Below are 18,464 nucleotides of genomic sequence, written 5' to 3'. Positions count from 1 at the left end.
GGCCCTGACTACAAACCCAAACATCACATTTTGAGATCAAATCAAACAATCGTACTACATTGTTTAAAAGAAACGTTAAAGAAAGTGGATAACGCAACATATTGATGGCAATAAATACAACATATACTGTATATATATATATCATATATGGGTGTAATGCGTGGGTAGTGACACACTTAGCCTATGTAATGTTTAATAGATGATGAATCAAATCCTCACAACCAAGACTGATGGTATGGAAAACCCTTCTCTTCCTCTCGTTGTAATTAAGTGACCGACGTCTTTGCAGAGAAGAGACAGGAAGTGCAGCGCTGAGAAAAAGTCGGACTCATTCACAAGGCCCTTTGAGGGGTTAGCTAATTCTCGTGTGAATCCTACACTTCCTGTTAAGACAGAGTACACACACACACGTATGATTCCACGCACCCAGAAGTGACCCATGGATGTACAAACACACGAGATATGAAACAGCTGTTGACGTTGTTAAATAAATGGTGGCATTAGAGAGCAGCTCCTACGTGTCTCTGTATGTGTGAGAGATAACCCTTGCTCGGGATAGGCCCCATCTTTTTATTAAATGTAAACAATTTTTGTAATCAGATGCAATTTTCTACCTATCATATGTATGCTGATGACACTATTGTATACTCATGTGCTCCTTCTCTGGATATGGCCGTTTCCAATTTAAAATCTGATGTTATCACGCTGCAGCAGCATGCACTTCTTGATTCCAAACTGCTATTGAACAGTAAGAAAACCAAAGCAATGCTCTTTGCTCCCAAGTCAGCGTCCTCTTGCCTCTCCATTGACACCCTTGATGGTGTCTCTGTTGAGTTTGTCGATACATACAAATATCTGGGCTTTTGGTTGGACAGTAATCTGAACTTTAAACACCATATTGAAGTTCTAACAAAGAAATTGAAATTCACTCTTGGCTTCCTTTTCAGACTTAAATGTTGTTTTTCAACTTCTTCCCGTAAAAGGTTGGTCTCTGGATTATTCCTGTCCCAGCTGGACTACGGTGATACCATTTATAGATTTGCCTGTCCCACTGTTTTGGCCAAACTTGACCCACTCTACCATGCTGCACTGCATTATATATCAAATGCACCCTATAGGACTCATCATTGCAAACTATAGCCTAACTGGATGGTCCTCACTTAGTATGCGTAGGATGCAGCACTGGTTTTTATTAATGTATAAAGCCATTTTAGGCAAGCTTCCACTGTATATATGTCCCCAGGTTCCTGCCGTACGGACTGAGGCTGGAAAAAGGAGTCTTTTTTATTATGGTCCTTGGTCTTGGAATGACCTTCAATCAAGCCTCAAGCTGAGGGCACTTGTCTCAATAGCCTCTTTTAGATTGAAGTTGTCTGAAGTCCTCACCACCAGCTGCTTACTGTCCTAATGTGCACAATGTAGGGACTGCTTGTTCTCTGTATTTTATATGTCTGTGTTATGTGTAACGTTGCTGCCTTCTTGGCCAGGTCAGCATTGAAAATGAGATGTTATCTCAATGCTTTTATCTGGTTAAATAAAGGTTAAATAAATAAAAAAATAACGACCCTCGACCATAAAATGAAACGCATAAATACAGAAATATCTGCAAAAATAGTGTCAGTTTAAACCCAACTAACAATTTTAAAGACTTTTATTTATACATTTATAACTAAATCTTGTTTAAAACACACCTGAAAGTGTTAATATGTTTCTTTAAGAGCTATAGCAGGTATACACGATTTAGCTTGTGTATCGGTAATTGCCTTTTAATTATGACTTACAGTAGTTGCATCAAAAGGTTAATATCTTTCTCATAAAGTGTGTTTTTTTATGATATGATCCACTGTCTAGAAGTGCCAATTTGTCAAGAAAAGATCTGGCATTATTATAAAACTACTAGGAACATAATTGAAGCAAATCATGTACAAAAAAATCTAATAATATGTTTAAAAATCTGTGAAAATGTGGTTTTAAAATGCCACTTTGAAACCAACCACTATTCATTTGTACATGGCTTTTTAATGTCTGTTTTCTAAGTGTCATTTTATGATGTATTTCTGTTGTTTTTTGGAAAGAACTTTTGCTTTTTTTAACCAAAGCGACTTACATACTCAATACTGTGGGCAATCCCCACAGGAGCACTTTGGGGTGAAGTGTCTCAGGGACACAATGACATGACCCCAGACCAAGGCTCTATCCACTGCGCCACACGTGTTTGTTAGTTAGTATTGTCTTCTTACATGACAACGTTTGGGTGTGTTGGAAATAAAAAAACTTTAAACCAACGACGAGGCCTACTTATGTTATTGTATCTTTCCTCCTCTTAACTGCCCTCTCTTCTATCCCCTCTGTATATAAAGCTGTCTTTCCCCCTGAGGTCTCCTTAAACTTTATCAGTATGTGGGGTCGTAAAAGTGCCAGCAGTCGTATGGAGAGTTGAGTTCATCTCTAGTTCCTCTAATCACAGTCTCAGAGGGTCTGACATCAAGTTTTCTACTCCTACTTTATTAAAAACCTGGTTCTACTTCTTACAAAAATGACTAACAGCGGCGAAGAAAACGATTACAATAAGATGGCTTAAAAAAAGATCCCCCCACCTATGCTGACAAGGAACTAGTTGATGCTCTGTATGTGATGACTACTTCCATTCTTGAGAGGATCATAAATACATGGATCCTGATATTGAAGCTCAAGCCGGGGACCAGTGATTATTAACATTTTTAAGTATTCAGAAAAAGTCAGAATTTTGAGAAAGTCAGAATTTTGAGATTTTGAGGAAAAAGTCCGAATATCTTTGAAAAAGTCAGAATTTTGAGAAAATTTCAGAATTTTGAGATTTTGAGGAAAAAAATCTGAATTTTGAGATATTGTGAAAAAGTCAGTATTTTGTACATGACAGGATGTATGATTACCTAGAAGAACCAAGCCTCCAGGAAGTGTGCCGGACTCTGAGGAAAATATTCGTTGTGTCCAAACGGCGGTACTACAATTTCCGTATCAGTCCGTGACGTCACTGGGCCCAGACAGACTTTTCCCCATTGACTAACATTGGGAAAGAAACGTCTGTAAATCAGCGGAATTTTTTTTTAAACTAAATAAACTACCCAGTATTAACTATCTTATAGCCCTTATTAGAATCATTCGGTCCTTAAAGTTGTAAAATGCACTAAAAGCCGAATCTAGATTTATTTTCTGTCTCCATTCATTCTACTGAGCCGAGAGTGGGATCTCGGGGGGCGGGGCTTAAGGGGCGCTGTGAGCGCACATACGGGTACTTCTGCTCCGACAGCTAGGTATGATGGGTAATCTGTGACGTTTCGCTCTCTCAAAAGTTGGGCCATTTTGTCTTCATGCGCCAATGAGCAGCTCTCATAGGAAAGAACGAGACCCCGCCTCCCACGCTGTATCCAGTTCTTATTATACATCCATGAGAACAACCGGTATTCCTCCATCATGTGAAGGACACTGTTCAGGAACTAGTTGTACCAAATGCTCTGTATGTGAAGACTACTTCCATTCTTGAGAGGGTAATAAATACATGGATCCTGAGATTGAAGCTCAAGCCGGTGACAAGTGAGATTTTTCTAACAGTATATATGGCAGTTTTTTCCCTGTAATCTTTCTCTATCCTTACCCCCCTTTAACCATTCCCCTAAACGTGACCTTTGACCCTGACCTTGACCGCCACATCCTCCGTCTCCGTGGGTCTCATCTGTCGCCTGGTCGGCAGCTCGTAGTTATCCATCTGGTAGCGTATCGGCTGCTTCCTGTTCATGGCTTTGGTCTTCAGGGGGACATTAAAACACACACACAGAGAGAGAGAGAGAGAGATTTGAAGTTAGCAATAAATATTAAACTGAAGACTTTCCTGCATCCGCTTCAGTTCCTCGGGGAGAGGAAGTGGAGCGGGGGTTCCCTCTGAGACGGAGGATTTTAACCCCGAAGGTTCAAATCCCACTGCTCACACGTTATCCAGACACATAGAAAACATCCTGTACACCATGAAGAACCACAAGGTGTTCCAAGAACTCAAGGATTATATAAAGAAGTGAATAACCCTTTTCAGCTGTGTCTATCATCTGCAGATATCAGCTATTAACAAGACTGAATACAAACCACAATGTTCCTGTTGAAATCCTGCATAGATATGAATTAAAACTGGTGTTACCTGTGGAAGATAATTGTGTTAATTAAAACTCGTTAACACTCACCCCGCCTGAGGGTTTCTTTCCTGCTTCCATGGAAACAGACATGTCACCGTTCCTCCAGCTGTCGTCTCCGATTTCGTCACTCTGGAGAAACTCATTGAGCTTCTCGACACTGCCAACACACACACACACACACACACACACACACACACACACACACACACACATATATATTAAACGATAAAACCATCCTAAAGTAAAAAATGATCACGTCAATATGTATATAGAGAAAAAGATGGATCCAGTTGGATGTACACGATCTTACAGGTGCCTTTCGTCTGTTTTATTTACACACACACACACATACCATGTATACATCACTTCAGGGGACCTAACATTGACTTACATGCATTTCGTGGAGACTTATCCTAACCTTAACCATAACCAACACGTGCCTTACCCTAACCAAGTCTTCACCCTAAAATTAATGATTCCCCTTATGGGGACCTCCATTTTGTCCCCATAAGGGAGGCGAGTCCCCATACGTGACTGTGTAAACAGATTTAGGTCCCCACAAGTATAGTAATGCTAGGCCACACACACACACGCACACACACACACACACACACACACACACACACACACACACACACACACACACACACACACACACACACACACACACACACACACACACACACACACACACACACACACACACACACACACACACACACACACACACACACACACACACACATACACACACACACACACACACACACACACACACACACACACACACACTCACCTGACGAGAGCCTTCACAGCGAATCTGACCACAGTGGAGAGCAGGAAGAGAGGAGTGACGAGGATGTGGAACAGCGCCAGAGCAGCGAAGGCCTCGTGAGGAGTGGGGCCTTTTTCATTCAGGAAATGAGACATCACAAACGTCTACGAGACAATAAGTAAAGATCGGTAAGTCTTGTTGGTATTCACGTGTCATATTATAGTTGGAGGAAGCAGAAAGAAGCAGCACAATGGAGAAAAGGGAAGTAATTATTGGGGTGAAAGTGACTTACCGCGAGCACGGCAGCAATGGGGATCGCAGCGTTCATGAAGACTGGAGAGAGAGAGAATTTGAGACAACAGACATCAAGAAAATGTATAATAATATAAAATAACATAATATAATTTGTATAAAAGAAAAGAAAATAATACATATTTATTTATATATTTATTTTTTGATTAGGCTTGTGTTCACTACTTTTATTCCCAAGTACTTTGAGTACATTTTTCTTATCATATCTAAATACTTTTACTTATCAATGCAGTACTTTTACTTGCAATGGAGTATTTTTACCGTATAGTATTAATACTTTTCCCTAATTAAAGCCTAAAAGACTGCCGTTATATTTCCCTGTATACACACAGACTAATACACTTCATCAAAGTCACATTTACTTTATTATTTTTTTACATTTAGTTATAAGTAATTCTAATAGTTTGCGATCAGTTTTGAATTCATATTATGTCTCAAAACATATCTCTTCACCCTGATCACATCACACGTCCTCGGTTTGTATTGTTATATTATCTTGTGTTTTGTGAGCCTTGTACGGCAACCTTGAGATCCTTGAAAGGCGCCTTTATAAATCAAATGTATTATTATGGTGTGTCTTCCTACACGTATATTATCCGTTGTGATTGTGTATTTTCTAACTCTGCAACACCATACACATGTCCTGTCTTTCTCTACCAATCCCCATAGAGACTAAAGGGGTCTATTTTCTGCATTGAGCATCATTTAAACTCAGGTGTTTGTCTCCATCTTACTGGACATGGAGGTGTAGAAGGCGAAGGTCCTGAGGCTGGTGAGCTCCTTCCCTCTGGTTTCCTCCACGCTGTCGCAGAAGATATTCTCCCAGGCGTAAAGCTTCAACAACTTTATACCCTTCAAGATCTCCGAGGTCTTCTTCAGACGATCTGTAGAGTGCTCCTGAAAGCAGAGGAAAATAAAGTCACAAAGGGCTGTGAAATACTGGGTTTACATCATGAAGTCTGCAGGAAATATGATACATGCAGAGGTGGGAAGTAGTGGAGTACAAATACTTCGTTCCTGTACTTAAAGGTAGGGTAGGTAATTTTGAGAAACCAGCTCGAGATCGCTAGAATTTGAAAATACACAGCCGGAGAAAATCTGCCACTTCCTTACAGAGCCCCTCCTCCAACACACACGAACGCACACATGACCAATGAGGGCACGAGATAAGTCTGTGCCCCGATGGAAGGCTGACAGGCAGGTAGGCCATCCAGTTATTTTAGCCGGGCCGGCTCAGATGATTGGTCGTGCTTTTTACAGTACTACGGCTTCCACAGATGACATTTTTTTATGAATATTTTGTCAAAGCCCTTCAGATATTCATTGCTATCGGGATGTTAAGAGCATTCCATGGAATATAACAAAAAGTGTATCTCGAGCCGGTTTCTCAAACTTACCTACCCCCACCTTTAAGTACGACTTTTTACTTTTACTTCTTACATTTTGAACACAAATACCTGTACTTTCTACTTCTTACAAACAGGCTGGTTACTTTAGTTTGAATCTGTGTTTGGTGGCGTGATCATTATTATTTAGAGTCATTGCGTGCAGTGGTTCAGTCTGTAGGGGTTTGGACTTTGGACCGAAGGGTCGCCGGTTCACGTCCCGATCGGACCAAAAAATAAGTGTGGACTGGTACTGGAGAGGAGCCAGTTCACCTCCTGGGCCACTGCCGAAGTGCCCTTGAGCAAGGCACCTAACCCCAAACTGCTCACTGGCGCCGGCTAGACTGGCTGCCTCCGCTCTGACCTCTCAACTGCATGTGCATGTGTGCATATAACTGTGTGTGTGTATTTGTATATGTATGTGCATGATGTAAAAAGTGTGTACTGTATGTACCTGTATGAAAAGGCATGTGTGTGTACGACAGAGTGGAAACTGAATTTCCCACTCGGGGGATTAATAAAGGTCCATCTTCTATTGATTTGAACACGATCCGTGTATCCATCATTTCCTGGTCTTCTCTAAAGAAGAGGGACCAATGAAAACGTTGTCATGTTGCCGTTGTTCAGCATGGAAACATTCATTAGCTAACAATGACATTATTGTTCTATTAATATAAAGGGAGGTCAGGTACTCTTTAAAACAGCTGCTAGTTATGGGTACTTTTTACTGAAGTACATTTCAAAGCCCTCTTTACTTTTACTTGAGGAAAGAAGTTTAGTCAGTACTTCTACTTTCACCAGAGTATCTTTAAACACGAGTATCTGTACTTCTACTTGAGTAAAGGATGTGTGGACTTTTGCCATTTCTGGAAACATTTTTAAATAAACACAGTTATATAAGCCTGCCGCTCACCAGTGTGCTTTTCTGAGTGTCTGCCAGCTTTGTAGCGATGAGGTACTGGACAGGGGCCAGCAGGACGATAACAGACGCTCCGACCAGAGCGCTCCAGCCCAGCAGGTAGTAGAGCAGGATCACTCCCATAATAATCTGCAGAGAGAGGAGGAAACAGGAAGATTGGGAATTAGGGTCATTTCAGGATAAAATAAATGATACGGGGAAATAACTCAGATGTTTCTTAGACTCCTTTTTGAGGTCTCCAAATAAATAAAAAGCAATTAGCAATCTCTAAAATGAAAAGATATTAGATTAACATGTGCATTTTCAGAACTTCTCTCATATCTAAGGGACACATTTCCACACTCTTAAAAATGGTGGGTATCTCTTTTCATCACATCATAGACACATATGCTTGCAAAATGTGATTATTCGACAAAAAAAATATTATTATTTATTTTGTTAACTTGAGAAAACACACAGAGCCATGGGGAAAAAACTCGGAATATTCAAAACAAAAGTCACACATTTAAAAGAAAAAAAGGTTTTTCTCTTAACCCTCCTGTTGTCTTCGGGTCAAATCCCATTTACTACTTTCATCAATCATAACTTTTTTGTTTTACATTCGATTGCATTAAGGCTTTATGATATCCTTCACAGTAGACCTTTGAACATATCAAATGGCTGATCACCACTTTCATTGAGTTTTGGATGATTTAGTCAACTTTGTAACACCCATGGTGTTCAAGGTCAAACATGACCGCCATAAAGAAAAGGAATTAGTAACCATCCGGATCAGAGAAAACACACACACACACACACACACACACACACACACACACACACACACACACACACACACACACACACACACACACACACACACACACACACACACACACACACACACACACACACACACACACACACACACACACACACACACACACACACACACACACACACACACACACACACACACACACACACACACACACACACACACACACACACACACACACACACACACACACACAGAACAATTTGACACATGTCCCGCTCTTATGTGCCCATCCCCCCACATGGATCACACCTGGCACACGCAATACATGTTCAGTGTCTATTCTTTGTATATTTACAGCAGTTGTTCATGTGTACCAGTAGTCTGATACAATATGTACAGTTTGAAAGGGTGTTAAATGAAATTTGGTGATGATTAATGTTTTTGTGTTAATGTAATAGCAGTTAAAACAGGACCGGTCAAATTTGACCGCGAACACCAAAGTAAGGGGGGGGACGAAGACAATAGGAGGGTTAAGGGGGATTTAAGGGGATCTTAGGAGGATATCTTAACCCAAAAAAATGCATTTTATGTTTTTAAATTGTTCATTTATCTTGTTAATATAAAACTTTAACCTCAGGATTATTTTCCCTTCCCCAGCTCCATATTTTATTTGGATGTTTTCCTTACCTACAAAAGGCATTTAAGATAAGATAAGATGAGATAAGATAAGATGAGATGAGATAAGAAGTACTTTATTGATCCCAATTTGGGAAAATGTTGTGTTGCAGCAGCATAAAAGACATGGCATTGTACAATACAAATTAAAAAGACTAGAATTAAACAAGAAAGTAGAAAATATACATGTTGAATTTACAAATTAACGATAACAAAAATCAGGTTTACATTCACACAGCATTAAAGTTGTTAATGCGACATCATTACAGAACATTGAATGCATGGAGGTGCTGTTACCTGCACAGGCATGGCCCAAAGGTTGGGGCAGAGGAAGAAGAACCACATCAGCTGGTTGGTCTCTATAGCAACCAGGTTGTTGATCTGCCCGATCGTCATCTCCCCCATCGACATGTTGGAGGTGGACAGACGCAGGATCTTGTTGTAAATCATCGCCTAGGTATTGAAACACAGACATAGACCTATATCAGTGTACTGATATACACCTGAACATCAGCAGGAGAGGACTCTTTAAAGTAGAGACACTACATACTGATATACACCTGAACATCAGCAGGAGAGGACTCTTTAAAGTAGAGACACTACATACTGATATACACCTGAACATCAGCAGGAGAGGACTCTTTAAAGTAGAGACACTACATACTGATATACACCTGAACATCAGCAGGAGAGGACTCTTTAAAGTAGAGACACTATATACTGATATACACCTGAACATCAGCAGGAGATGACTCTTTAAAGTAGAGACACTACATACTGATATACACCTGAACATCAGCAGGAGAGGACTCTTTAAAGTAGAGACACTACATACTGATATACACCTGAACATCAGCAGGAGAGGACTCTTTAAAGTAGAGACACTACATACTGATATACACCTGAACATCAGCAGGAGAGGACTCTTTAAAGCAGAGACACTACATACTGATATACACCTGAACATCAGCAGGAGAGGACTCTTTAAAGTAGAGACACTACATACTGATATACACCTGAACATCAGCAGGAGAGGACTCTTTAAAGTAGAGACACTACATACTGATATACACCTGAACATCAGCAGGAGAGGACTCTTTAAAGTAGAGACACTACATACTGATATACACCTGAACATCAGCAGGAGAGGACTCTTTAAAGTAGAGACACTACATACTGATATACACCTTAACATCAGCAGGAGAGGACTCTTTAAAGTAGAGACACTACATACTGATATACACCTGAACATCAGCAGGAGAGGACTCTTTAAAGTAGAGACACTACATACTGATATACACCTGAACATCAGCAGGAGAGGACTCTTTAAAGTAGAGACACTACATACTGATATACACCTGAACATCAGCAGGAGAGGACTCTTTAAAGTAGAGACACTACATACTGATATACACCTGAACATCAGCAGGATGTGTCCTCTTTAGTCAGGGTTTTGTTTACTTGAACTTTCCTGACGTTTCTTGTCAGTATTAATCCAAAATGCAGGTTTATTTTCTAGTAAACTTTTCAATATTCTGTCCATTAATCACTGCACCGTTAAGAGAGAGGTAAGAACTTCTAAAATAAATGTCCTTACTCTTTGACACATTCAACAGAAGTGATTAATTAAATGTCTCCATTTCCAAAAACAGGACGATGCAAAATGTCCTCTCTGTTTCATTTCATTCTCTTGAATACTTTTCACAGCAACACCTCAGCATGGGGTAAACAAAGCGTCTCGAGTTAAATACCCACAATGCTTCACTTCACTCACCAGCAGGGCTCCGCGCAGGTTGATGCCGGTCTCTATGGTAACGTAGTATGACGCCTGCAGGAAGGTCCTCTGCAGGATCAACGCCAGGAAGAGAAGAACAGCGAGAACTGAGGGGTTCTGAAGCAGCTCGGTGGACGGTATGAAGTACACGTCCATTTTAGTGTTCTGTAACCACACACACACACACACACACACACACACACACACACACACACACACACACACACACACACACACACACACACACACACACACACACACACACACACACACACACACACACACACACACACACACACACACACACACACACACACACACACACACACACACACACAAACAGGTGATATACTGTCTTTTTTTAAACCTGATCTATAGTGCATTCATTGTTTATACCTCCTTATAGTGTTCATAGTGTTCATACTGTCTGTATTTATATTATACTACGACAAACACTGAATTGTACTTGTTTTGCACTTCTGGTTAGATGCTTAATGCATTTCTGTGCAATGACAATAAAGGTGATTCTAATTTGTATCTAGTAATTTGCAATTATCGATAAGCCACTGAGGGTAAAATAATGAATGGAGCAGGGCATCAGAATCAGAAAACGTTATTTATCCCAGGGGAAATTGGGTTTGTGACATTTGCTAAATTGTTTAATAAAATGTTCTTTATTTGAAACGTTCACATTACTTTTTACATTTCTATAAATATAGTTATTTTATTTAGTTTTAAACCTTTTTATTGATCACTCTAACTTGAACTTCTTATATGTTTATACATTGTTTCCATTCTATTATTTTCCATGCAACAGCTGTCACACAATGACCATTTTTTTGATAGACATCCAGAATAAGAAAATCACAAAATATAGAATCATAATTATAAAAACATAATAAACTCACATTTGCTACACTAATCATCATCGCCTCCAATGCCTGAAGTAAAAGAAGAAGAAAAGAAACATAATGAAAATTAGGAAAACAACAGAAATTCATCAAAAACATTTGAAATCATTTTTCAATCTTTTTGGGTATAGCTGGATTTGTCAAATATTCTATTTGTTGGATTTGCCAGAAGTACTGTAGACATCTATACAATCTGAGGTAATACATCAAGAGAGAAGTATTAGAATGGGAGGGATGAACCCCTCTTTAAAGTTCACACATGACATGGTACATCCTAGTACCAGGAGTCTAGTACTAGGAGCAGTGGGCAGCTATTGGACAGCGCCCGGGGAGCAATGGGAGTGAGGGGGGGAAGGGGGTTGTCCGGTGCCTTGCTCAAGGGCACCACGGCAGGGCAGGAGGCGAACTGGGACCTCTCCAAGCAGCAGTCCACACTCCATATTTAGGTCTGGTCGGGGACTTGAACCGGCGACCCTACGGCTCCCAGTCCAAGCCCCTACTGACTGAGCCACTGCCAAAAGTAGGGACATTTTCTCATAGACTTCTATACAATCTGAGGTAATACATCAAGAGAGAAGTAACATTCGAACATAGGGAGTATTCCTTCCATATATTCCACTCTTAGCATGTGAATGAATATATACACACACACACACACACACACACACACACACAACACACACACACACACACACACACACACACACACACACACACACACACACACACACACACACACACACACACACACCCACATATATACACCCACCCACCCACCCACACATGCACACACACATATATATACACCCACGCACCCATACACCCAACACACACACACCCACCCACCCACCCACCCACCCACACACACACCACACCAGCACCAAACACAACCACACACACACACCCACACTACACACCACAACACACAACACACGACCACCCTACCATACACACACACACACACACACGACACACAACCACACCACACACACACACACACACGACCACACACACACACACACACATATATACACCCATCCACCCACCCACACACACACATATACACCCACCCACCCACACACACACACACACACACACATATATATACAACCACCCACCCACCCACACATGCACACACACACACATATATATATACACCCACCCACATATACACCACCCCCCACACACACACACACACACCCACACACACACACACACACCCACACACACACACCCACCACACACACACACACACACACACACCCAACCACACACACACACACACACACACACACACACACCACACACACCCACACCACACACACACACACCCACACATCAGTAGCAGTTAAAACCATAGTGATGCTCTGCAGGCCTGCGTGTGTTTTAAAGTGTGATGTGAGTGGAGAATTTTCCGTGTCACTCAGCCATGCAGCGCTGCTCTGCTCTTTATCTCCTGCCCATTATACCCACTTTAAAGGAAGGCAGAAGACCGGACAGCCTCTCACATCTCTAACAACATCCAGCCAAATGGACTGAATGAAAACACACTGCCATTACAGGAGCGTCTGCTGATTTAAGAGGAGTCGAAGTCTGTGATCGGCTCTGCCAAATGGACCTTCTGCTTTCTCTCTCTCCCTGCACCCGCTTTGTTATGCCGCCATCGGAAGATACTATTGTTTTTAGGTTATTGTATTAATAGCTACAAGTTTGATCCAGCTGATGTTGATTTATGAACTTTAAGGGCTGCACAATTTATCGTTTTGTTTTGTTCATTATGTCAACTAGTGTGCGATAAACACTTGCTTAAAGACTGATAAAGATTTTGGTGCCTTTTGTGTTTGGTTAAGTGTTCAATATCTATAAAAGAACGGTTAAAAAATGTCCTTTGCATGTTTTTGTTTCATTAAGTCATATTCAAAGGATTCATTTCATAGGATGCAAGCCTGCACATTGACAGTAGTGCAGGCAATTCATTAATTAAGTCCCAGGCGTCTCCAACAATACAATAAAAAACACGAAACAGTGCAAGAGAGAGACAGAGTAAGGTTTAAGGAATGCATTACTTCAACAAAGGTCCACATATCAAAAGCTGTTTGGGTAGAAGCGTTCATCCACCCAAATAAAGTGTGTTAGTTCACCCAAAGGTCAACACAAATGCAACTACAAGTGTGTGTGTAAAGTCATTTCAGGGCTTTACGACATTACAGACATATCCTCACGTCATTCACACACTCAGACATGCAGTCACACACACTCAGACATGCAGTCACACACACTCAGGTGGTGACATGATGACTGTGATCTACGCCTCAGTGACATCAAACTGGGACTGAGTCATTCATTCATTGGCTTCAACATCAGGGTGAAATGTGGGACAGCCCATGATGTCATCATTTGGAGTTGATTTGGGTTCAACTGTAATTGAGTAAACGCTTTAATCCAACTTTGGTCGCATTGACGGCTTCAGGAACATCAGTCTAGACCAGGGGTTTTCAAAGTGTGGGAAGGTGAGCCTCCCCTCAGAGAACATAAGAACAGCCGCGCCCCCCCTCCCAATTATTATTGCTATTATTATTATTATTATTATTATTATTATTATTATTATCATTATTGTTGTTGTTGCTATAATGCAGGAGTATTCAATTGCATTTCAAAGAGGTCCAGTAAGAGAAAATGTCATTAAATGTCATTAAATGCTCTGTTTTCGCTGTCTACCTTTCGCCATTTGAAATTACTCCGACTGTTTCTCTTAGTGATGTGTCGGTCGCGAACGAGCCGGCTCAAAGAGCCGGCTCTTTTAAGTGAACGACGGGAGCCGGCTCGCACCCGCGAACGAGCCGTTTTTTTTTGTTATTTTGTTGTTGTTAAGTAATACAAGACAGAATGATATGATCTCCGCGCTACAGCTGCTCCGTGCATGCATGCAGTGACATGTAATATCCAAGGATTAGAGACTGTTGGATGCTGCTGTTTTGAGCATTGCAATACATTTATTTGTATTATGTTTTTTTATGATTAGAGACGGTTGGATGCTGCTGTACTGAGCATTGCAATATATTTATTTTCACTATGTTATTTATTTATGATTATCCTTGGGCTCAGCAAAGATTTGATGTCAGCTGTTGCTGTCTTTTTTTCTATAGTTACTACTGAAATAGAGCCCTGCTGTTTTGTCAGGGCCTTTTCTTTAAATATAATTTTAAAATGTCGATACAGTAGCCCCTTTTTTAAAATGTCTATGCTTACGTTTTTATCTCAATCTCAATCTTTATTTATTTATATAGCACATTTAAAACAACCTTCAGTTGACCAAAGTGCTGTACAGGCAATACATATTAAATAACACAATGGGAGTACAATAATAAAACAATAATTAAAAACATGATAAAAAGCACAATAACTAGAAAAATATTTTAAAAAAAACACATACAAATGTAAAAATGTAATGTTCAACTAGTATTAAAAGCCAGTGCAAAGAGGTGAGTTTTTAGCTGAGATTTAAAAAGTTCAATAGACTCAGCAGTCCGGATATGTACTGGGAGGCTGTTCCACAGTCTAGGAGCTGCAACACTGAAAGCCCTGTCACCTCGGGTTTTGTTATAGGTGTTGCTATCTGCTTTGTGTAGCGTGGTTCTACAAGCAAGTCTGTGCATTCATTGGGTGGTATCAGAGAGATACAAGGGTCTGTAAATGCAATGAAAACAATTGGCCACATCAAATAATTGATATTAAACATGTCATTTTTACTTTTGAATACTTCAGTACAAAGGATGTATTGAATAATTTAAGTGATATGTGTACACATATAAATCATTAGTCAAAACAAGGCTACATTTGATTGAATTATAAAAGGTATAATATGTGGTAAACTGAAGAGCCGTTTGGGAGCCGAAAGAGCCGGCTCTTCTTGGTGAGCCGAGCCAAATGATCCGGCTCACCAAGAAGAGCCGGAATTCCCATCACTAGTTTCTCTCCTCTTGTGTGTGTTTGAATCTATCGTGCTGACTCACTGACTGCACCGATTTGATTGGCTGAGTAGCGTCCCCTCCTTAAAACATTAAACAATAACTTTTTTAAACCTTTGTATCTTTATGTTTTAAACATATTGTATAAAACTCCCCCACTACTTGGACTATTCCTTGCACCCCTCTAGAATAAGCCCGACTGGTCTCAACCATATTGCATCAGTAACGTACACTTGTTCTTACAAGATCGCAAGGACACTGGTAGTGATCGGACAATTGAGTGTTGTTCAGTTTGTGTGTTGTGGAACATGCGTGTGCGTGCCTGAAAATATACCGCACACCCAATTACAATTGCATGTTCAATTCACTACCTTGGAAGTTAATAAAGTTGTTAAAGTTGGAACAGCCTGTGGACAGCCGTTCTTCCTTGCATGTCAGTCGCCGACACCTTCTTACAGAGGACAGGCAAATCTAGCTGCAGCACGACCCGTAACACATATTTTCTTTTAACATTTTTAACATTTTCAACATCGTGGATATATATATGCTTATATGCTCCCGGCAACACACTGAACGTCAACTTTGCCTCCTTATTACACTCACCCCTACTTTAGTGGGAACAATGAGTCTGCGTCTTTGATGCTCGCAGGAATAAACGCAGATCATCCTCTGGCTGCAGCCTTGACCGGTACTTGCTTTTGATCAAAGTCAATGCGGAAAACCCCCACTCACACAGGTAGGTGGAGGTGAAGGGAATGAGCACTGTTACAGCCTTTTTGGCGAGGTGGGGGAACTCGGTCTCCACAGACAGCCAAAAGTGGGCAAGTGTCACTTTATTAATCTTTTTCTCGTTCTTTTTTTCCTCACGCTGCGCCTCCCCTGAAGCTCTCTGGCGCCCCCCAGGGGAGGCGCGCCTCACACTTTGAAAACCGCTGGTCTAGACTCTAGAGACACAGGTTTAAATATCCAAAGTGATTCCTCAGGAGAGAAAATTAATGACGTTTACATTTCTCATCTGAGTCTCAGTTTTAGATCACCACAGGCTGTTCAAATGCGACCCTCTTATCGCACTTAGCTCATCAATTTCTACGGTAGTTTTCAATCAAATCAGTCCTTTTATATCTCACAGCTGTCGGCATATACTGAAGCCATTTGGAGCATTAAGACCCCGTTTACACGAGGACGATACGGGTTGTATCTGCAGCATAGTTTCTCTTGCGTATAGCCCTTTCGTTTACACGAGGCCGTAAAACAAAACGATAGAAACGGACCCCGCAAACGATAACGGGTCCCAAGGTGGATAGATCTGGGGGGGCAAACGGCTCTGTGTGTACGCCTCTATACGGTCATTTTCTGATAACGATGAAATAGCCCCGTCTCCCTCTCCCCACGTCTCCCTCTCCCCCCGTCTCCCTCTCCCCCCGTCTCCCTCTCCCCACGTCTCCCTCTCCCCACGTCTCCCTCTCCCCACGTCTCCCTCTCCCCACGTCTCCTGCTCAGAGATCAGCTGCTGGGCTGTCAGCAGAGAGGGAGGAAAAGAGAGGCTCCGTGTATTATTCTTATATTATTATATAGAGTCGTTATCAATGTGTTTTAAAGCTCAATAAATAACAAAGAAGACCTTTGACCGGCACTTTTCTAACTTTGTCCGGAAGATTTAAACTTTAACGGACATGTTGACCGGCGAAAAAAAATGTTAACAGAAACTCTGCCGCATGGCTCCCTCGTCCCTTGGAGGAGGCGGAGAGGTGGGTGTTTGTCATCTGCTGGTGGACTACCGGAGAGATTTACAGCAGGAGCACACGCCGTCCACCGTGGAGAATAAACAGAAGAGCAACCATGGCAACCATGCTCCGAGGTCTACTTCGCTGCTTTTGGTGTATTTTGTGGCGGCAGCAGCGCCAATTACAGGCCCGGCATATGTACTACAGTGTTTCCAGCGGGTCGAGCGGTCTCGTGTGAACGGACACGTGAAATGAATCGAATGCGTGTGAACGGAAGACTTTTTTGAAAACGCATACGGTGCGTAAACGCAAACGTCTAAGCTGTTCTCTCTTCCAACAGCCTTGACTGGATCAATGACCCTGTGTAAACCTTCATAAGACTAATAGACTTTGAATTGAATTTTAACTTAATGCAGTGCACTTTATCCATGCAACAACTTCCTCCAGCCTTCTTTGATTTCCCTGAGGAACGCCTCAAAGCATTTCCACAGAAGCAAGGATATGTGATTCCTCTCCAGGTACTGGCAAAAGACGGGAATTGAACTTAACTGTGATTGAATTGCTGATCACAAACAAATCCAAGACACCAGCCTCACACTAAGAGCTGCTCTCAGCAAACCATTGGTTGTTTAATCATAGGGCAGATTACAAAAAACGAAAATCTTCAAGGTAAAACAATGTATCTTTTCAAAAGTGTTTGATTATTTGATTGAGATTATCGTCTCGAAAGCTTAGAGGGGTTCTAGAGTTTAGTCCTCTTTCATTTATATAGCCCAATATCACAGATTACACATACTGTATGTCTCTTGGGCTTCAGGATGTGTACAGCATACGACACACTAGACCAGGGGTACTCAAATACAAATCTTAAAGGTCCACAAAGACAATTTTCAATAAGACAAAGGTCCGTTTATTACGGTCGTTCAAACTTTTAAACAATTGCAACAAGATTCTTAACACGAGGTTGCAAAAACAAAAAGTCTCTGTATGCAGCAGTTTTCATTGTTATTGTGTCTGTGCTTGATCCCTCAGAGTCGCAGTGTAAGAGCTCCAGTTATGAATAAAGGCAGCTGCACCCTCTTTCATTCAGCATTCCCA

At 41.2% G+C, this 18,464-nt stretch overlaps 1 protein-coding gene across 4 annotated transcripts in view; it reads right to left on the bottom strand.

Annotated features, from left to right (window-relative positions):
• The window catches only part of abcc9 (ATP-binding cassette, sub-family C (CFTR/MRP), member 9), a 95,499-nt gene that overhangs the window by 58,128 nt on the left and 18,907 nt on the right, over positions 1 to 18,464 (bottom strand). For all 4 annotated transcript variants that reach the window (XR_004555965.1, XR_004555966.1, XM_034131430.1 and 1 more), the window contains exons 9-17: positions 11,672 to 11,704; positions 10,764 to 10,928; positions 9,287 to 9,442; positions 7,549 to 7,683; positions 5,985 to 6,147; positions 5,231 to 5,271; positions 4,960 to 5,102; positions 4,212 to 4,320; positions 3,677 to 3,784 (exon numbers count right to left, since the gene is read on the bottom strand). Coding sequence is in view for 2 of the 4 variants with exons in the window: in XM_034131430.1 (XP_033987321.1) it covers positions 3,677 to 3,784; positions 4,212 to 4,320; positions 4,960 to 5,102; positions 5,231 to 5,271; positions 5,985 to 6,147; positions 7,549 to 7,683; positions 9,287 to 9,442; positions 10,764 to 10,928; positions 11,672 to 11,704 (1,053 nt within the window). In the remaining 2 variants the exon portion in view is untranslated. The remainder of the gene's footprint in view (positions 1 to 3,676; positions 3,785 to 4,211; positions 4,321 to 4,959; positions 5,103 to 5,230; positions 5,272 to 5,984; positions 6,148 to 7,548; positions 7,684 to 9,286; positions 9,443 to 10,763; positions 10,929 to 11,671; positions 11,705 to 18,464) is intronic.

This window comes from Trematomus bernacchii, unplaced genomic scaffold (genome assembly GCF_902827165.1).
Source record: "Trematomus bernacchii unplaced genomic scaffold, fTreBer1.1, whole genome shotgun sequence".
Classification (NCBI taxonomy): Eukaryota; Metazoa; Chordata; class Actinopteri; order Perciformes; family Nototheniidae; genus Trematomus; species Trematomus bernacchii.
The sequence above is the reverse complement of the archived record's forward strand: the minus strand, read 5'-3'. Positions and strand labels throughout refer to the sequence as shown.